General features: G+C 48.1%; 1 protein-coding gene and 1 long non-coding RNA gene across 5 annotated transcripts in view; one reads left to right on the forward strand and one right to left on the reverse strand.

The window, feature by feature from the left end:
• The window catches only part of LOC104846354 (uncharacterized), a 117,153-nt gene that overhangs the window by 87,582 nt on the left and 8,088 nt on the right, over positions 1-21,483 (forward strand). Inside the window, exon 5 of the long non-coding RNA XR_010321363.1 lies at positions 15,894-16,131. This is a non-coding gene — a long non-coding RNA (uncharacterized LOC104846354). The remainder of the gene's footprint in view (positions 1-15,893; positions 16,132-21,483) is intronic.
• C3H1orf216 (chromosome 3 C1orf216 homolog) lies at positions 5,710-11,076 on the reverse strand. 4 transcript variants are annotated; one of them, XM_064281697.1, is made up of 2 exons: positions 10,922-11,076; positions 5,710-8,097 (listed from the first exon to the last, which is right to left on the reverse strand). In XM_064281697.1, the coding sequence occupies exon 2, from the start codon at positions 8,090-8,092 to the stop codon at positions 7,409-7,411; it is 684 nt and encodes a 227-aa protein (XP_064137767.1). In that variant the 5' UTR covers positions 8,093-8,097; positions 10,922-11,076; the 3' UTR covers positions 5,710-7,408. The 4 variants fall into 4 exon arrangements, with proteins under 4 accessions (XP_064137767.1, XP_064137768.1, XP_010593501.1 ...); XM_064281698.1 differs by having other exon boundaries at positions 10,898-11,076; XM_010595199.3 differs by lacking the exon at positions 10,922-11,076 and having other exon boundaries at positions 5,710-6,848; positions 7,393-9,701.

Here is a 21,483-nt window from a genome sequence, read left to right on the forward strand (position 1 = left end):
CTCCCGCCCCCCAGCTTTGTGAGGTGCCCGCAGCCCTCGCGGCTAGAGGCGGTGCCGGGGCCAAGGAGGCTGCCCTTTTGTCTGTGCTTTTCGGGGTCAAGCCCCGCCCAAGGACCACCGAACACCAGCTGAAGCCCGAACTCCAGCCCTGTCGTTCTTCCCCAGATCCAAGGGCTAGGGCTTCCTCCTCCCGCCCCTGCATGGTGCAAGGTCACGGCCCCCTCACAGCCCAGTCCCTCGCACTACCCCATCCCACGCCTACAGCCTTCTTGTCATTCCCGGTGGGGAGAGGACCATCCTCAGGGCCCCCCTCAGCTTTGACATCTAAGGCTTCTTCCAGTTAGCCAGTCCCCTTTCTCGACCCACGCCATCCCTCCCCTCCACCCCCCACCCCCACCCCCGCCTCACCCCACCCCCACCTCACCCCACCTCGCCCGCCAGTCCCTCAACACCAGCGTCAATTTAAACTCATGGATCTGGGATTCGAGGCCCTTTAGGAATGCTTTTCAATGTACATGTACGGCATAATTGCCCAGTAATACCTCATAGCTTTGATGGCCTCTCTGTCCTCTCCTAGTCAGATAATAACAACTAAAGTTTATGGATTACTTCCAGGCTCAGATCTAAGCCCTTTACCTGTGTTAACTCATTTAATACTCACAATTACCCGAAAAGAGAAGCAGTATTATTGTCCCCATTTTATAGTTGAGAAAAGCGAGGCAGAACTAGTAAGTAAAGGCCCGGAGACATCTCAGTCTACTCTGCACTAGATAGCACTATCCTCTGTTGCCTCAACTTCTCTTTCTCTAGGTTCCCCTTCTCCAGGAAGCCTTCCTGGACCTGGCCCCTCAGAGATCTCGATCTGATCACCTGTTCGTGCTGTGGTTAGGAGGCACTAAGACTGGCTTTTGGGTGAGGCTTGTAGGAAACAGAGGCTGGTAGACAAGTCACAGGGAACCACCAACGGACATTCAACCTCCTTAGAGATTGAATGTCCGTTGGTGGCTCCCTGTGACTTGTCTACCACTTTACAGAGCGCTGATATGCCAAGCCTGGGCTGGGAGCCCACCTTGCACATTCTGAAGACCCTTATCCCTCTAACTCCTGACAGTCTTCCTCAGTTTCCAGCTCGCTTCCTGCCTCACTGTGCCCCAGGCTTTAACCCCATTCCTTCTGACCATACTTGATAAAACTATTTGCATCAAGTCACTTCCTACTCATTGTGACCTCATATGTGCAAGAGTAGAACTGTTTCAGAAGTAGATCACCTGGACTTTCTTCCAAGGTGCCTCTGGGTAGACTCGAATCTCCAACCTTTTGGTTAGCAGTCGAGCACATTAACTGTTTGCATCACCTAGGGATTCCTCCCTTACTTGATAGGGCTGACCTATTTGGGGTCCCTGGAGAAAAAGTTCTCAAGGACCCAGCCCTTATTCCTCTTCCCAGACCGAGTTTACAAGAATCCAGACCTGGGCTGGGAAACCAGCCAATCGCTTCCACGCTTTAGTCCTGTAAGTCTCTGTCCCCAATGTCATCCCTCACTCCTATTGAGCAAGATTCCTCATGCCTCAGCTGAAATGTAGGTTAGACTTCCTTGCTCTCAGTCAAGAGATTTCATTCTGGCTGGAGGCAAGGAGTGACTGACCAAACCTCTCCCTAGCGCATGAGGATTCCTGAGTCCTCTCGCTGTCTCTGGGACTAAGCAGTTCCCACCCCAGTGACTTTAAAACCATCTCCCAGGTGTAGAAGTCTCTGGCTGGCCTCTGGCTTTCCCCCTCTTGGCTTTGGAATGGTTTGAGCATTAGACTTTTGGATGCAAGTCTCAACTACCTGCACAGGCAGCCAAGAGCTGCTCAAGGACACCCCTCATGCACGCAGGCAGCACAGGGCCTGGTGTAGAGGAGATGCTCTATCTTTTTTAACGCATACGGAACATCTGCAGGTCCATCTTCTCATTAAAATCCTTAAAATTACCACAGGTGAAGAAACAGAGGCTGCCTAGACAGTCTCTGGGCAAGGTCTGCCCCACACAGGAGGTACAGCAGCAGCCTCAGCACTTCCCATGCTCAGACCTGGGCCAGTGTTCCTAGTGGGGGAACCGCAGTCCTTGGCTGGGTTAACTCACCTATTGGGCTCCTGTTTCAGTTTCTCTGCCCTAAACTCTGTAAAGCCTGGCTGTGGCTCTGACTCTCTGTTCTTGCCTCTCTCCCCCAATCCACCACCTCCCCAGGGCCTGTCCCTCAACCCTCAGTGACTGGTTTCCTTGGTCTGATGTTCATTGTTTTCTTAGCTCAGAGAATTATTTCATGGAAAGAAATATTAGGCAGTTTTATTTTTCAAATGTTTTTTTTTTTTTTTTAAGATTTTTTCCAATTTTAGGTTAGGATTCCTTAAGGAAAAATTGATACGTTTTACTATGAGATAGTTAACTGTATCACAAAAGCACTATTCATAGCAATAACTCTCAGTTATGTAGTATATTGTGTCAGGTGCAGTTCCAAGTACTTTACACATTTATACATTCATTTAATCCTTGCAACAACCCTATCAGGTACTTACTACTATTGCTCCATTTTAAGATGAGAAAGCTGAGGCACAGGCAAGTTAGTTGACTTGCCCAAGTCACAGACAGAAAGAAAAGGGACTGAGATCCAAATCCAGGGGGTCTGATGTCAGAGTCTGTACTCGTAACCTCTGGTTGTGTGCACAAGAGCCTTCACACATCTGTGAAGGGTGCCCCTTCTGAAAATTCCCCATCTTGTGCTTTGAGGGCTTGACTTTGTTTCATTGTTAGAAGTCTCCATGGATAAAGTTATTCAAATTTTAGTCTTAGTAAGTGGAATTTTGTTAAAATTGGTTCAATTTTGTTTAAGTGTCAAATGTAGAGATGACAAGAATTATTAACATCTTGGGTCACTGGCTAAGAGGGTTTCAGTAAAAAGTGTACTTTACGAAGTTTAAGATATATGTATCTTCTGGGGAAGGGGCTAAGAGGGATATTAGATTTCTCTGAAATACTTCGATTTTTATAGTGGAATGTAATTATACTTGTGTAATTAAAAATTAATAAAATATGCATTTAGTCAGTCAAAATATACCTTCTGTGATAACCAAAAATCCACTGCCATTGGGTCAATTCTGACTCATAGTGACCCTGTAGGACAGAGTAGAACTGCTCCATTGGGTTTTCGAGGCTGTAAATCTTTATGGAAGCAGACTGCCACATCTTTCTCCTGTAGAGCGGCTGGTGGGTTCCAACCAAAGACCTTTCAGGTAGCAGCCAAGCACTTTAACCACTGTGCCACCAGGGCTCCTGCTAGCAAGATAGAAGTCATAATTTTATGCAACCTAATCACATAAGTGACATCCTTCAGTGTTATCACATTGTACTGGTTAGAAGCAAGTTACTCAAAGGGAGGATATTATATGAGGCTATAAATATCAGGAGGTGAGGATCATTGGAGGCCATCTTAGAGGCTGCCTTTCACAGAAGGAGTCCTGCTGGTGCAGTTGCACAGTGGTTAAAGTGCTTAATTGCTAACTGAAAGGTCAGCTATTTGAACGCACCAGCTGATCTACAGGGGAAAGATTTGGTGGTCTGCTTCTGTAAAGGTTTACAGCCTCAGAAACCCTACGGGGCACTTCTACTCTGTCCTACAGGGTCACTATGAAGCCAAAAAAACCAAACCCAGTGCTGTCGAGTTGATTCCGACTCACAGTGACCCTACAGGACAGAGTAGAACTTGCCCCATAGAGTTTCCAAGGAGTGCCTGGTGGATTCGAACTGCCGACCCTTTGGTTAGCAGCTGTAGTGGTTAACCACTATGCCAGCAGGGTTTACTATGAGCCAGAATCGATTTGACAGTGTGGCTTTGGTTTGGTGGTTTCTTGCTAGTAGACTATATTGCCTTCTTGACTTGTGTTATGGATTGAATTATGTCCTCCCCACTCCCCCCCCCCCCAAAAGATACACTTAAGTCCTAATCAGTGGCTCCTGTGAACTTGACCTTGTTTGGTAACAGCATCTTTGAAAATGTTATCAGTTAACATGAGGTCATACTGGACTAGGGTGGGTCCTAATCCAATTCACCTGGTATCCTTATAAAAGAGAATAGACAGAGACAGACTGAGGGAAGATAGCCACATGAAGATGCATCTTACGAGCTAAGAAATTCCAAGGAACACCTGGGGCTACCAGAAGCAGGAAGGGACAAGGAAGGAGTTTCCCTTAGAGCTGAGAAAGAGCATGGCCCTGCTGAGGCCCTGAATTTGGACTCCTAGCCTCCAGAACTGTGAGACAATATATTTTATTCACATAAGCCACCCACTTTGGGGTATTTTGTTAGGGCAGCCCTGGGAAACTCATACAGCTTGCATGTTCTGATTAAGTAAGCTTCCCTGCTGCAACAGCCCACATGGTAAGGAACTGAGGGTGACCTACAGCCAACGGCCGGTGAGGAACTGAAGGGTACTAACAAATGAGACCAGACCCTGAACTGACCCTTTGACTGCAGCCTCATGAAAGACCATGAAGCAGAGGACCCAGCTAAGCCGGCCCAGATTCCCGGCCCACAGATAATAAGTGTGTATTGTTTTAAGCTGCTAAGTTTTAGGGTAATGCAGTTTTAGGTGTTACACAGCAGTAACTAATATACCAATAACTAATGTAATCTAGATGTATTATAACTACATCTGAGTTAAACCATGTAAGGACCCAAACTCAGTCTTTTGCAGTCAGGGAAGTAGTGGCTCCAGGGCAAGGTTGAGTGTGTGTGTCCCTCATAATCCATGCCCCTTCCCCTCAAGCCCAAAGGTGCCTTAGGACAAGGACATTCCCTGTTGGATCAGGGACTCTTCCAAAGTACCTACCAGGCCTCTCCATCCCTTATGGGGTTCTCAAGGCAAAGGCCAAGTCTACCCAGTCAGACAGGGAGATAAGACATGAGTCCAAATTCTTCCTCCCCAGTATCTCTACTGGGGTCCCTGGGTGGTACAAATGGTTAACAGTCTTGGCTGCTAACTGAAAGGCTGGAGGTTCGAGTATACCCCAGAGTCACCTCAGAAGAAAGGAATGGTAATCTACTTCCAAAAACATCGCCATTGAACACCCTATGGTGCACAGTTCTGCTCTGACACACATGTTGTCAGCATCAGTCAGAACTAACTCGATGGCAACTGGTAATGTCTCCCTTAGTTATCTAGTGCTACTGTAACAAAAATACCACAAGCAGGTGGCTTTAACAAACATAAATTTGTTTTTTTCACAGTTTAGGGAGCTAGAAGTTTGAATCCAGGGTGCTGGCTCTAGGGAAAGGCTGTTTCTGTCAGCTCTGAAGGAAGGTCCTTGTCTCTTTTAGCTTCTGCTCCTGGGTGATCTTCAAGTGGCTTGGCATCTCTCTTCCCCCATCTCTGCTTGCTTGCTTGTCCTAATCTGCTCTTTTTATATCTTGTAAGAGATTGACTCAAAACACATCCTACACTAATCCTGCCTCATTAACATAATAAGGACAACCCATTCCCAAAAGAGATTATAACCAAGGGCATAGAAGTTAGGTTTTACAATACATATTTTGGGGGGACACAATTCAATCCATAACACCCACCCTCCAGTTCCCAGCCCAAGACTTTGCTCAAAAGGCGAGCTCAAATGCTGAAATGGAAAAGAGGCCACCAGACAACAGGAAGAATAAGAAACACATACTCAAAAGATTCTTTTCTCTGCTCCAGTTTATTTGTCCTGGATTGGTCCATAGGCCAGCTTCACACTCAACTTGCAAAAGCTTAAGACAGAAAGTCCCAGAGCCCATGCTTCCCCTCACTCCTAATACCTTTCACCCACCCGTCAGAGAGAGAAATCTTTAGAGACAGGAAGAGTCCCCCATTTTGCAGACAAGGAAACTGAGGGCCAGAGGCAACATCAGTGACTTCCATGTCACTGTTCACCCAGTGTTTCTTCTTAGGTCCACTTAAGATCATCCATCAAGATCTTGCATCCTCTTGGCTTCCAGAAGTAAACAGAGAGCTTGTCTACCTTAGTTCTTGGTTCTCCCCAGGACTAACCTGCATTCCACCTCACAGAGCCTCTGCTGGAGCCTGTCAGCCCGTTTACAGAAAGGGTCATGCAGTGATGGAAGGGGGCCATGTGGTAATGGAAGCATCCTAAAGCTTCCAGAGGCTGGGCTATCCTGGAAAGCTTAGCTCTAGCTCCTCCTGGCCCAGAAGGTCTGATTTCAAGGAAGAGGGACCAAATCAATTCAACATTCAATGTTGCTAAAGCCAGAGTGGCACAGAGAGGCAAGAGAGTTTTCCCAAAACCCTTGGAACACCCTGTCCATCACTAGCAAGCTTGTAAACACACATTTCTTTTCATCAGAAACCTAAATCAATATGGTGTTCAAAAGTTCCTTTTGCAGTGGAAAGGTCTGGTTTGTTTGGGAACTGATATTTTAGAATTCCCATTCCCCTGTTCTTCACAGGGTCTGCCACTGGCATCTCCCCCATCTCCCATGTGCCCAAAGGCAGAGTTCCAGAGGGACAACCCCCTATCTCCTCCTCTTATCCCTCTCCCCCGTCACGGTCTCCATCACTATTCCCAGTTTCCCTCCCTGATACCAATTCTCTACCAACTCCCCTGACAAAATCATAGCCAAGTTGCCAGAGCAGGTCAAAGCAGCCACCAAATATACCATTAGGGACAACCATTAACCTTAGCAGAGCAAGCTCTGGAATAGATGAGGGGAAGCGAGAGGGAGAGGTGGCCTGGGAAATCCTAGGAGAATGGATCGGCATAACCCTTGGACAGATGACAGTAGGCCAGCCTTGCTCTCTCTCCGGGGGAAAGTGGGACTCTGTGGAGCAAAAAGGCTGGAGTGAGCCACGGGTAACACAGGGTGTGGACAGATGCCCCACATGTGCAACTGAATATATATGTGCACACACCTGTTCATGAGTCTGCCTGCAGACACACATGGTCCTCATACATACTTCATCTGCACACATGCACCCCTACATGTAGGCCTGCAGGCACAAGGGCTTACTCACATACAGCCAACACAAGCCTGCCCACTCAAACTCACTCATATGCCCACAAACCTTTTATATACATCCTCACTCATGCACACACACACACGCAGACAAGTTTCTATGTATGTTCACTCTTACACACACACAGGTCTACATGTGAGTTGGCTTGTGCATGCACACGTGCACATACAGCACACTTAAACTTACAGGTGCTTATTCATACATGTTTACACACATCTGCATACCTGCCTACGTGCTAGCACATACTTACTCACGCTAATCTACATTCATGCCCACAAATAATCATGTACTTATTTGTGCACAACCACACACATGCCTTCAAATATATACCTATATACTCTTGCACACCTGTTGGGGCACACCCTTAGCCCTGGTCCTGGGATGGTGCTGCCCTCTGCTGGAGACAGCGGATAAGCTCCTTTCGGTTGTCTAGGATGGTATCAAAGCTCTCCTGCAGACGGGCCTGCTGGTCAACCAATTGGTGCTGCAGGCCCCGGATCCACTGGAGCAGGGCCAGGCGCCGGTACATCACCAAGTGCACATGGTGCTTCTCCTTCTCTCGTTCTTTGTAGCGCTCCTGAGCCTCCAGTTGTTGTACTGCCTGGGCCACTGAGGGCAGAAGGGGGTCTGGGGCGCCAGAGCCTCCAGGGGTCCCACAGGCAGGCTCAGGGCTGCTGCTAGGACTGTCAATGCTCAGAGAGCTGCTGGCATAGCCGTTGTCCTCTAGCGGGGAGCAGGCTGTGCTGGCACCACCCATCTTCTCAGGCTCAGCCCCAGGAATCTCTGCCCCTTCTGGGGGACTGCGAACCTCCCCCTCTGGGAGTCCAGGGACCTGGAAGGCCTGGTTGTCAGACGGCGACTTGGGGGCGCTGCCCATTAGGCTGGGTTCCACTTTGCCTGGTATTCCATGCCAATTCTCATTGGCATCCTTTGCATTCGCTATGAAGTTGGAGTTGCTGTCTGGTTGGAGTTCGGGCTGACATATCCCAGGAGGTGGGTCCCCCAGGAACTGGCCCCCCTCAGCTAGCCCTGGCTGGATGGCAAACATCTGGTCTGTAAGGGGTAAGCAGAAGAATGAGTCACGGAAAGACAGAGTGGGGTGCCTGAAGTCACGCCAACCTAGCTGCTGGGGTGAGGTAGTAAGCATGAGCCTGGCTGCTCCTTCTCAGTCCGTTTCCCTTTGTGGTTTTCCCCCACCCTCTCTGACTGTTCTCAGTCTCCTGCATAGACTTTTTCCTCTACCCATCCCTTAAACACTGGTGTCCTCAGCCCTCTGAGACAGGTGTCCTTCTATTCTCATTTTTATGCAGTCTCCTCTGATGACCTCATCCTCTACTGTAGCTTCAAGAACCATCCATACGTTGGTGACTCCCAAATCTGTCTCCACCTCAGATCCAACTGCCATCCGATCCTGCAACCTAGACATCCCCCAGGCTCCTCAAATTCTGTGTGTCCAAACCAGCTCTCCCTCTTCAGTGGCCTCAGCAAACGGCTCCACTAGCCATTCAATAACCCCAGCCAGAATACTGGGAACATCCTAGACATCTCACTCTTCTTCCTACCCCCTTCTAATCGGCCACCAAATTCTGTAGATTGTTCCTCTTAAAACTTTGTGTGTGTTTATGTACATGTATCTGCTCTCACTTTCACTTGATCCAGGTTACCTCTTACCCACAACTTCTTACTGCCACGGCCCTTTTACTGGTCTCTCTGCCTGTAGTTAAAAATGTAAATTTGATTTTTTACAGCTCTACGTGCTGTCACTAAACTCCTGCTAAACTGCTATATGGCCTACACAAGTCTGCTTGATCCAGCCCCTACTCACCCTTCCACACTTGCCTCTTGCCACTCTGCCCCTCACATCCCATTAAACTGTTCAGAAATCTCAAAACACACCATTACTCTCCTTGGCTTCTGATACCCTTCCTCTTTCCTCCCCTCTAAGCCCCTCCTTTTCCACTTCAAAGCTCAGCTCTAATATCCCCACCTGTCTGAAGCCTCCTTGATAATTCTCCCCTACTCCTCCCAATACACAAAAACATGCACACATTTAACTATGCCTTCCTCTGGGTCCCCATTGCCCTGGGTATACACCGTCTTATCCATGTTTGTTTCCTGTCACTGGCACATGGCTGATGGTCAGTAAATCTCTATTCAACTTTTTTTTTTTTTTTACCTATGTTGTAAATAACCCATTGCCATCAAGTCGATTCCACTTCATAGTGACCCTATAGGTCAGAGTAGAACTGCCTTGTAGGATTTCCAAGGAGCAGCTGGTGGATTTGAACTGCCAGCCTTTTGTTTAGCAGCTGAGCTCTTAACTATTGCTCAACAATACCCAGTGCCGTGGAGTCGATTCTGACTCATAGCAACCCTATAGAACAGAGTAGAACTGCCTCATAGAGTTTCCAAGGAGCACCTGGCGGATTCGAACTGCCGACCCTTTGGTTAGCAGCCGTAGCACTTAACCACTACGCCACCAGGGTTTCCAAACAATAATACCTTGTAAATCTTGCTCCTGGACTACAGTGGGAGCTCCTCGATAGACTCTGCATTGTATCACCAGCTGGTGCAAACAGTCAATGCACTTAGCTGTTACTTGAAAGAAAGGTTGGAGGTTGAAGTCCACCCAGAGGCACCTTGGAAGAGAGGTCTGGTGCTCTACTTCCAAAAAAAAAAAAAAACAGCCATTGAAAATGCTGTGGAGCACAGTTCTACTCTGATACACATGGGGTTGCCATAGTTAGAATCAATTAGATGGCAACTGGCAGCTGGTTACACGTCCAGGCCTCAGTGCAGAGCCTGGCATTTAGCAGGTGTCAGTATGTACTCCCTGAGTGAGTGAGCTGGGAAGAGGGAGCTGCAGCGGGATTCCCAGGTGCAGGTAACAGGAGGTTAACACTGACTGCTAAGGGAGGGATGAGCTGTGTCCAGTTCCCTCCTCTGCCCCAGGGAGCCCACTCCTTGACAAGCTCTCCTCTGAGAGCCCCCTTCCCTCCCAGTGCCCCTGGAATATGTCTATTATCATGAGTCCCGACGCCTGGCTTGCTCCATCCCAAGGCCCAGGAGGGCAAGCAGGGCACACCACTCTTTCCTCTCCAATAACTGGTTTCTACCAAAATTAGGGTTTGAATTGAAAAGAGGTTCCTGTTGACCACACATTACTGGGATTAGAAAAACTGAGGATCAGTAGGAGTGAGGGATACTGTATGTGGCACAGGCACTAGGAGGATCTCTAAAGGTGGCAGGAACCCTCCCCACATCCAGCTGAGACAGAAGTCCTGGAAGGAACGGTGTAGGGATAGTTCCTTTGTCACCTGCACTCCCTACCCCACCCCCAATCCCTCTAGGCAAAGCTTATGAAAGGTGCATGGAGATCTTCCCTCCTTCAAACTTTTCCTAGGCCTGGGTGGGGCCCTGGTGGCGCAGTGGTTAAGAGCTCAGGCTGCTAACCGAAATGTCAGCCGTTCAAACCCACCAGCCGCTGCTTGGAAACCCTATGGGGCAGTTCTACTCTGTCCTATAGGAGTCTGTCCTTTGAGTCGGAATCAACTGGACCGCAACGGGTTTGGTTTTTTGGTTTAGGCCTGGGATGGGCCCTGAAGGAAGATGGGGTGGGGATGATCACGGGTTCTCAGAGATGGCAAAATTAGTAGCTCAGACACCCCAGGATCAAGCCTCTCCCCAAGCTAATTCGCAATCTACCCTGGAGGAGGACTCCCTTCCTGCCGAGCCTTGCGTTAGAGGGAGGCTACTCCCAGGAGACAGGATAGCGACCCTCCTTCCCTAATCTCCTCAAAGGAGGCAGCTGGGCCGAGGCTGCGACGCCCCCTCTCCCCGAGGCTGAGCCCACCTCTCTCCCCGGGCCCCGACTCACGGCCCAGAGGCGCGGCCCTGCGCGGCTGGTTCCGGCTCCGCTCCGGACCCCCGGCGGGAAGTCGGCGACTTGGGCTGGGGGTCCCTCGGCCTGGGCGTCCACGCTGGCCAGGACGTGGGCTGCGGGGTCCGTGGCGGCACGCCCAGCCCCAGGCCCTCGCTACAGTGTCTGCGGCGTCAGCGCGGCGGGGCGGGGCGGGGCGGTGGCCCACGTGAGCCGGTTCGGTTTTCCGTGGAGCTGCGCGCTGGGGCCGCCGGAACCGCCTTCCCCCGCCTTGGGCTGGTTTTACCGAGGATTTCCACGTCCAATTTTATCGTCTAACGGCACTGGGCCCCTCCGATTGCTTCACCTCACTGCAGACAGTGATATTTTCAAAATGAAAATCTGATCATGTTACTGCTACTCCTGCCTAAAACTGTTCAATGGCTTCCCATTGCAGGGGAAACCTTAGGGCAGCTGCCGCAGGGCTCTCTGTGCGTCCTGCGCTCTGTCTGCCTGGACAGCTTCATTTTTTGCCCTCCATCTCTACAGTGGGGCCCCTGGCTTCTTTCTGCCCCTCGGCTTTTGCACACTGTTCCTTCTGCCTTAAATTCTCTTTCTTCTCTGATCTGCTCACATTTTAGAGCTCTTCTCAGGGAATCCTTCTCTGACCCCCTAGATCAGTTAGTTCCCCTTTTTATATCCTCTCTGGTCACTGTATTCCTTTTCTTCATAGCAGTTGTCACAATTTGAAATTATGTATCTTGTGATTATTAAAATCATCAAAGAAAGATTTAAGAGAAGAAAAAAAATCCACTCTGGGGCAGAACTTGGGACTAAGGCCCTGCAACCAAGCCCAGATAGATGGCTTCCCCTCCGAAGTGGGGGAATTATCTCCCCCTACTCTTGGGCTCCTGTACTTTTGCCCAGGTGAAGAGGTAGAATAGGGTATCCAGTACAGGTTTCCGAACCCCAGTGGATTCTTCTCCAAGTCTCATCTTCATGAAGCCTGATTCCCCTCACTCCCTTCCTCCTTGGCGAAAATGTATAGGGTATTTGTTACTGTTGTTGTTAGGTGCTGTCCAGTTGGTTCTGACTCATAGCAACCCTATGCACAACAGAATGAAACATTGCCGGGTCCTGCGCCATCCTCACAATTGTTACTGTGCCTGAACCCATTGTTGCAGCCACTGTGTCAATCCATCTTGATGGCCTTCCTGTTTTTCACTGACCCTCTACTTTACCAAGCATGATGTCCTTCTCTGAGGACTGATCCCTCCTGACAACATGTCCAAAGTATGTGAGACGCAGTCTCGCCATCCCTGCTTCCAAAGAGCATTCTGGTTGCACTTCCTCCAAGAGAGATTTGTTTGTTCAAAAAGGGTATGGGGACCCTGTTTCCAACCAAAGGGTAGTTGCTAGAAAAGGATATCATGTTTGTTCAGTGAAAATGAGAGAAACCCTCGGTGAGATGGATTGACGCAACAGCCACAACAATGGACTCAAACATACCAACGATCATGAAGATGGCACAGGATAAGGCAATGTCTCATAGGTCACCATGAGTTGGAGCCCAGTGGATGACAACTAACAACAACAATGATAAAACCAAAAAGCATTGGCTGGTGTTAAGGAAGTTGTTGTGCCATCAAGTCATCAATTGCAACTTATAGCGACCCTATAGGACAAGGTAGAACTGCCCCATACAGTTTCCTAGGCTGTAGTACTTACGGGAGGAGCCCTGGTGGTGCTACCATAAATATTTATAGCTTTAGAAACCCTATGAGGCAGTTCTACTCTGTCCTATAGGGTCACTATAAGTTGGAATCAACGTGATGGCAACAGGTTATGATTAATTCTTATTCATTCTTCCAGAGGGAATGGAAGAGGAAAAAATTATGACAAATCCTATTTTAAGAGGGACAAGGAAAAGGCAGAGGTAACTCAATCTTTGGATACTCTCCCAGCTAAGAAAGTACAGATGGAGAGCACAGCCCCTTTTCTACATCAGGTCCTGAGGTCTAACTAAATCAGTTGCCATAGGGTCCATTTCTCGTAGTGACGCCATGTAGAACTATGCTCCATAGGGTTTTCAATGGCTGATTTTTTGGAAGTACATCACCAGGCCTTTCTTCTGAGGTGCCTCTGGGTGGGCTCAAACCTCTAACCTTTTGTGTAGCAGCAAAGTGCATTAACCGTTTTCACCACCCAGGGACTCTGAAGCTTAACTAGTCTTCCCTTTCCATTATTCACTCCAAGTTCTCCTTGCCTTTAGCCAGGGTTTTCTTCTTTATGAGGTGACCCAGATTCTAACTCCTGAGGGCCCTGAGCCTTTGGTGGTCTACGGTTGTTCTGGTCTTCCCTTACCACAGAGGGATAGTGATCATTGAATTGTTGGGCCTGCCCAGAACAGCTGCCTCCTACCTTTTCTTCTGGCTCTCCCTGCTCCAACCACACGAGTTAAATGGGTTAGTGATGAGCTAAGAGTCCAGGGATAGGAACCTCAGTGCAGGTGAGCCAGTCTGAGTCTTTCTCTGGGACGTTTTGAAATGAAATTAAAACAGGGAAGATGTGAGCCTAAGGCTGCAGCAATCATATTCCCTGCGGAGTGGAAGAAGTCAATCTGTAGTAGGAGAAAATGATTCTGACACAGAAGCAGAGATAAAAGAAAAAAGTCTTGGTGACATTCTAGTCCTGGTTTCCTGAGGCCTACCAAGTAGTTTTGTATACCTTCCAATAAATCCCTTCTTTTGCCAAGGCTAACCTGAGTGGGATTTCCATCACTGGCAACCGAAAGAATCCTGGTTAATGCAATAGCACAAGGTGGAAACCCAGGGGTCCCGTGAGTTCCACTCCTGCACCTCTCGGCCCTCATTTAGTAGTAGCGACTCCATTCCCCCTTGACAGCCATAATCTGCCCAGCCTACACTGTGATCCCCTTCTCTTCTATTTTTCTAATATTATGAGGTACCTGAAAGGCACTGGTATCATTTCTGTATTCCCTGGTGGAAACATTCCCCCTAGATGCTAAACCTCGCTATAAGGAGAACCTAGAATCTCAGAGACAGGAAGCAAACTCTTTGAGTCAGTAGGTGCATTAGTGGGCATAGCATGCCACCCCCACTTACACTTCTTGGTGTGTATGGTAGCTATGAGAGAAGAGCTATCGTATATTTGATTGTTGAGTTAAAGCCTGTATTGTACTTTGCCAAGTAGCACCCCAAACTCACAGGGTATTTTTTCCTGGCTGTCACCAAGCTGAATCATCAATTGGTCATTCCATTGTTATAAAGCAAGATGCTTCTAAATAACCATATATGTGTTAAGACAAATGAACTTCAAGGGCATCAGACTGTGGTCTCTCTTCTTAGTCAAGGGCAACATTGTGTGGAATGCTCTAGCACTTCATAATTCATGTGTTAAGTGCTCGGACAGGGGTCCTCGCTACGCCATGATTTTCAGAGAAGTAGGAGCCAGGAGAACAAAAAGCCCTGGGAAGGTAGGGACATCCATGTCTGCACAGCCACAGAAAAGCAGATTTACAGATGTCTGTCATTCATTCACAATAGGCTTTCCCAGTCATGATGCCAGGGAATCAATCACCCCAAGTGAAGGGGTGTCTGTAGCCCTGTCCACCTACCCACATACATGCCAGGGACTTAACTGGCAGGGACACAGAAATCACCAGTGGTGGCCAGTGCCAGCAAGCCAGCTCATCCTGAAAATCCAGCAGTGGGTGGTGGGTAGGTGTCTTGGCAAGCAGACAGATACTAGAATCAAGAAGGCTAGCAGTGAGTAGCCAGATCCAGCCCCAGGGGCCAGGGGTGTCAGGCAAGGAAACAAGGGAAGATGACAGGAATTTCTATTCCAGGCAGTAAGACAGGCATAAAGTGGATACTTTCTCAATGCCAATACTTTCAGGAAGAATGGGATGGGAAGGATCAAGGTGATTCAGCCTCAGAGAGCTTTCCCCTTTCCATCCACTTGTTCACATTCAGCACACAGTTACAGAGTACTTACATTGTGCCAGGTATTGAACCTGGTCATGGCCACGGAGAGCTCCCAGTTTAGAAAGGGAAATGGACACAGAAAAAAGTGGGCTACACAATGTGATGGGTCCTGCAACAGAGGTAGAAGACAAATGTAACGAACACAAAGGAAGGCAAGGAAAGGCTTCTTGGAGGTGATATTTGAAGAGTAGAAGCTCAGCAAGAGACAGTGGGAGAAGGCAGAGGAGACTGCATATTAGAGTGTGTTCAGGGAATGTTGAGTGGCCAGTGTGCCTGGAGCTTGGGGGAAAATGGAGGTGGGAAGCTAGGCTCGAGGCTAAAGTCGGCCCGGTTGTGAAAAGTCTTGACTACCATTCCAAGCAGCTTGGGCTTCACTCATCCTGTGGGCAGTAAGGAGATAACTGAGGAAGCCTCCCAAAAATTCCACACCACAACAAAGCATACACATCTAGTCCTGGAGTACAAACAACATTATTGCTACGTGGTTTTTTCTCTTTTCCTGATCCCATATCATCAGCCCAACTTCCTACAAGGCTCTGGGAACTTAGGCAAGTAATTTTAGCCTTTATGGGTTAAATAAACATGATAATAATAATGTTATCATCACTGTGTTGTGGGGAGGCTAAAGCAAGACACTGTGTGCACATACCTTGAAGATTATTACTTTATAGCTGTGAACATTGTAACTCGGGCTCCCATAACCAGGTGGTCTTAGAGGGCTCCTGACACACCAGAGAGCTCTTAAGGCAGATTAGAAGGAAAATCATTCCCCGGAATTGGTTCATTTCAAGAAAGGAAGGCCTAGGAAGCTGATGACCTCAGCTCAATAACTCAGTCCCTCAGGGAGTTTGGATGTGTCTATGAAGCTTCTGTGACTTTGCCTTGATCAAGTTGCGCTGACTTCCCCAGTATTGTGTACTGTCTTACCCTTCTCCATCAAATTAGACGTTTTAAAGCTTTTTTTTTTTTCCTTTCTTTTTCAGCCCTGGGATTATTTTTTTCCACACAAAATCTTTGTGATACACCCATTTGGAGATCTTCTCTCTCTCCCTTGAGCTCCTTTACCCTAAATGGCTTCTGAGGGAGCTCTGAGGAAGCTTTTAAAGCTCAGTGGGGCACAGTTTCAAATCCACTGCACCACGTGAACCTAGGAGATCAATCCTACTCTTTGGAGGGAAAAAGAAGCCAAGGGGTGTTCTGGAGCTGCTGGAAGAATGAGAGGTAGTGTAAACTCTTTCTGCCCAATGCATCCAAGTGGCAAATGCCCTTTTAAGTCCTTTCTTTCACCTGGAGACCAGAACAACAAATCCCAGGTCCCGAAGCTGTTGGATACCCCAGAGTCTAAAACAGAGGGAGTGGGCTGAGTGGAGAAGTTGAACTGAAGGAGGAATGAGAGAAGGGGGTGTCTGTTCCACCCTCTTCCTAGCAGCTGCCTCTGTGGGCTCTATAATCCTCCTGCTCTCTTCCCCGCCCTCCCTCTGGCCGCCCACCTCTCTTCCACCTACCCCATTCATCAATAGGAGGGCACGGTATCAGCACAGCTTTTCAGGACCTGACAGGTCCTTTCTGGGTGCCCCCCACATGTAAACACTTAACCTCCAGCACAAAGGGCCAGGCTGAATGGGCTTGGAGCCGGTGGCTCGTGCAAACGGGAAGGCTTCAATAGGATTTGGGGAGCTGGGTATATAAACCGCTCTGCTCCAGCAGCCCTCAATGGAGGAGCTGGAGTCGGAGCATGTGCCGAGGGGAGGAGCCCGGCAGCTGCATCCCACCCCTGAACAATGATTTATTCATTCCCTTGGCACACCCAGAGAGGATGGGCTGGGGGAACGTGGCCCCACAAATCGCCCTCTGCCTCAGCTGATTCCCATGGCAATCACCACGGTTCAGAGCACCCCCTCCCACTTGTAATTTATTGCCTAAAGCTGGTCCTCTTCCCTGTGAGGAAGTAGAGTTAAAGTCCATTATGGGAAGCCTTTTTTTTTTTTTTTAGTAGCCTGAAGGTCAGGCAGGCATCGCTGTTTGAATCAGCTGCACACAATCTCAGTCTTATTCTCTCCAAATGTTTCCTGGTCAGGTTTTTCTCATACCCATTTCTCAGGCAGAGAAATTGATGCAGACCAAAAAAAATTAATAAAAGCACAATGTGGAATCAACTGAAATGTCCATCAATAGATGAATGGATAAACAAAATGTGGCATAGACATACAATGGAATATTAAACAAAAAAAAAAAAACAAAAAACCAAACCCAGTGCCATCGAGGGGATTCCGACTCATAGCATCCCTATAGGATGCAGCAGAACTGCCCCATAGGGTTTCCAAGACTGTAAATCTTCACAAAAGCAGACTGCCACATCTTTCTCCCCTGAGGGGCTGGTGGGTTTGAACCCGACCTTTTGGTTGGCAGCTGAGCACTTTAACCATGGTGCCACCATGAAGTCCTGATGCATGCCACTACATGGATGAACCCTGAAAACATTATACTGGGCAAAATAAGTCAATCGCAAAATGAGAAATACCGTATGATCTCACATGAAGTAAGCAAATAAATAGAAACCAAAGATTATTAGTTGTGACCAGGGGTGGGAGGGAGAGGGAAAGGGGGAATTTTTGCTTAGGGGGAATTGAGTATTTGTTAATGGTGGTGGAATATTTGGTAAAGGACAGCAAGAATGGTTGCACAACTTGAAGGATATAATGAATGTCACTGAATTATATATGTAGAATTGTTGAACTGGCATGTTTTGTTGTGTATATTTTCACCAAAATTAAAAAAAAAAAAAGCACATAACAGGGCTTGTCTCAGCACGTTCCCAAGAGGGAAGGGCCGAGAAAGAAGCAGGAAGCTGGGGAGCTTAGCCCAGAAATAACTGACAGGTATGGGAATGTAACAGAGCCTTGTTGGGTGAGCTAATGGCTGCTAACAAAAGGTACTGTTCTTGCTGTCCCTGCCCCACTCCCCAGTACCCTCTCTCTGGCCACATCTGGCTCCAATTTCCAAAGAATCTTTGGGTGAACTTTGGGGATTAGGGAATAAAACAAAGACAAGTAAGCAAAGATGCTAAAAACAGTTGATGAAAAATAGTGCCGGGTGGCTGGTTTCAAGAAGCTAAATTGTGTCAAGAATAAATTTCCTCTTGCCCTCTCACCTCCATACCTCATGTCACCAGGGCTGGATTACAGAAAAATCATCATAATCAATAAAACTAAAAATCAATAACTGTAGCAGAACTGAGAGGAGCCAGACTGAAGTGACCATTCGACTGGCCCCTGGGCCTCCTGGCCCCAAGCTCATAATTACCTTGTCACACAGAAAACAAATCTACTGTGGGTGGTGAGCGTGAGAAGTGGGAGATGCTGGGCAAGGAGGTTGCCCAGCTGAGGAGGGGGTTGTGGTTGCAGTAGGAAGAATGATTGGCCTTTATTGCTGAGGGTGCAAGTCGGGGCGGGGCAGGGCGGGGGGGAAGATTGACAAAACTAAGACCTAGAGAATTCTAGGAAGTTTTCTTCTCTTAGACAGGAGAGTGGACACACTAAGGGAAGTGATCTTGTCTAACAGTGGTGGTGGGAGGACAGGGGAGCCAGGGAAAACGCCCTGAGCCACTCCTGAGCGTCTGGAAGGCAGGTCGCTATGCTGCTGCTGCCCTCTGGTGACCATAAAGTACAGCATCAGAACCTGTGATGCTGGAAACAAACTGCAAGGGAGTAGTAAGACTTGGTCCTTCCCTGTCCTAAAGCCTTGCCACCACAACTACCACACTCCAGGTTGGATTCCCCAGGAAGCAGACTCTAGAGACAGTTTTGTGTGCAGGATCTTTATTAAGGAGGGTTTTTGGGATCAACATCTGTGGAAGGGAGGGAAAGGAAGCAGGGGTGGGCAGAGGAAGAAGCAGTGGAGCTTTGATACAGGTCAACGGCAGCTTCAGCTACTATCTGAAGCTAGAATGGCCTTTCAGACTTGTACCATACTGAACTGAGATGGCCAGGCCATTACACTCCTGAAGTCTTTGGATGTGGGCCATGCTGGAAAGGAGCATGACTTTGGGCAAGGTGCTCTCTGCAGCTGAGGCAATCCCTGAAGGGGCTGACGGCTGAAGGCTGTTGACAGGCAGGTAGCACTCCCAGCACCTGAGCCAACAAGTCCTTCATCCAAAGGGGACAGAGTGGCACATCAGTGTCCACCCCACATACCATGATGTTGTTAGTTGCTGTTAGCTTGGCTCTGACTCCCAGTGATCCATGTATAACAGAATAAAATGTTGCCTAGTTTGACACCATCTCTATATCCTTGGTATGCTTGAGTTCATTGTTATGGCCATTGTGTGAATCCCTCTCATTGAAGGTTTTCCTCGCCTTCATTAAACATGTGTTAAATGAATCGCAGGGTTAGATCATGCCTCAGGCTCCAGACTCCAAGTTCATTGCAAGAACCCACAAACCTCAGTTCCTGGGCCTGTTACACATCAACCCCTCCAAATGGTCAGAGGAGCCTTGATGCATGGATTCATGGATTCGTTCACTCAGCAAGCACTCACTGAGACTTACTATGTGCCAGGCCTTGAGGCAGACACTTTACAAATGGTTTTTATTTAATCTTCACAACTGTAGAGCTAGTATTAACAAAGATTATTCAAATGAGCTCAAGTTATTAAGTGGCTTTCACAGTCCAATGACACTTTAAAAAATGACACTCACAATGGGACAAATGCCATTGCTGCTGCCAAGGACCCTTCAGGCCAGAAAGGGTCTTGGCTCCCTTTGGTGTATGGGCATGTGTGTGTGAAAAGGGATGGCTCCCCCCGTTTTCAGCCAGAACATTTCCTCTATTGCAGCCAAGAGCTGTGCCTCCAGAGCCTCCTGCTTCAATTCCTTCCTAATAATGTTGCTGCCCGGAGGACACAGAACCTCAGGCGTTAACAACCCCTAATTGTAGCTACAAAAGGAGCTGCTGTTACCCAGGAGGAAACTTGGAGAGCTCCTTCCTCAGCTATTTGACGGATAAACCAAAAACCAAACCTGTTGCTGTCAATTTCGACTCATGGCAACCTCATGTATTATAGGGTCTTGGCAGTAATCTTTACGGGAGACAGCTCTTAATCCCCAGTGTTCTCTGGCCATTCATCATTAGAAAGGTAGGAGAGTAAGACCTTCCCTAATGTCTAACTTCCATATCTGCAGCAAATGTTCTGAGACAATAACAACTGAAGGGACAAGAGGTGGTGATTTCTGCTCCTGAAACCTCTCTGTACCCTGCATCTCTTGCTAACCCACCCACACCGTGGAAGGGGGTGAGGGCTGGAGATAGAGAAAGCTGTCAGCTGCTGTTCTATAGGGCACTGATATGTTTCATCCTTGGCCAATTAAAACTTTCAGCACTCTCAGCCATCAACGTGAGATTTTAGTTTTCTCATTTAGATTCCAGTCATAAAGAACTTGAAGGCAAAAGGCGGGGGGGGGGGGTTGTATGTTACGGAGCAATTTCTGGTTCTGACTATAGAAACATAAAGCCCCCTCAACCTTCTTCACCCCCTCCCCACAATAGACACACACACACACACACACACACACACACACACACGCACACACACACAAAAATGCCTTCCCTCCTGGCCCCCAGAACCTAATTTTTCACATTTGGAAAATCCAGATGATTTTTGCCTGGGTCCATCTGGCTTTCCAAATAACCTGTCTTTTTGATAAATAACGTAAGTTAAATTAGACAAGACAAAGAGCAGGGTGGGTAGTCAGCTTTTTTCTTTCTCAGCCTTTGAGAAAGAGAGAGATGGGGGCTGAAAAACCTAAACCATAACTCAGACTCCCAACCCTGCCCCAGCACCTTCTACCCTTCAAACTGGGCCCATTGATTCTCCAGGCTAGAGCTGGGTGCCGCCTCTTCACCCCTACCTCTAACCTACCAGCCATTAAGAATACCACAGACTATAGTTCCCTCTAAAATGAAGGGAAAGAACCCAGGCATCCAGCCCCTAGCTTCCTCCAATCTCCCTCAGGCTTATAGCTATTTCAAATCCCCTTTTCCCATTATGATCCCACCACAGGGAAGAACTAAATCAATAAGCTGAAAATGAAAAACCTTTAAGGTGAGAGAAAAGAGGAAAGAAAGAGGGGATGGGAAGGGCGTGGATAGTACAGACCAAAATGATACAATGACTGAAGACAGGAAAAGCTGACACCTGAGTCTCAAGGGGTAAAATCTGAAGCCACGTTAGTCAAACACAAAGCCGTGCCTATTTCCCCAGATCGCTACGAAAGCCCAGGCACACAGCAGACCTCCATTCCTACCATTATCACAAGTCCCAGCACATAGTCAGCCCCTGCTGGCTGTTGGGATAGGCTTGTGGGCAGTGGAGCTTTGTTGAGCCTTGGCCTTTCCTTCCCATTCAGCCAGAGAATAATGAGGCATTATTATAATGGGCAAGCCAGCATTAGCACAACCTTTTAAGTATGCACAATCCTTTCACATTAATTTGTACCTTTGATTCTAACCGTAACCTTGTGAGCTAAACCAAGCCATTTCCCATTAGCCTCATTTTTCAGTTGAGGAAAAGAATTC

This window comes from Loxodonta africana, chromosome 3 (genome assembly GCF_030014295.1).
Source record: "Loxodonta africana isolate mLoxAfr1 chromosome 3, mLoxAfr1.hap2, whole genome shotgun sequence".
In the NCBI taxonomy this organism is placed as follows: domain Eukaryota; kingdom Metazoa; phylum Chordata; class Mammalia; order Proboscidea; family Elephantidae; genus Loxodonta; species Loxodonta africana.

Bases quoted from the DNA above. Each gene is read 5' to 3' on its own strand.
- C3H1orf216 (XM_010595199.3), bottom strand. From the start codon at position 8,191: ATGCTTACTACCTCACCCCAGCAGCTAGGTTGGCGTGACTTCAGGCAC.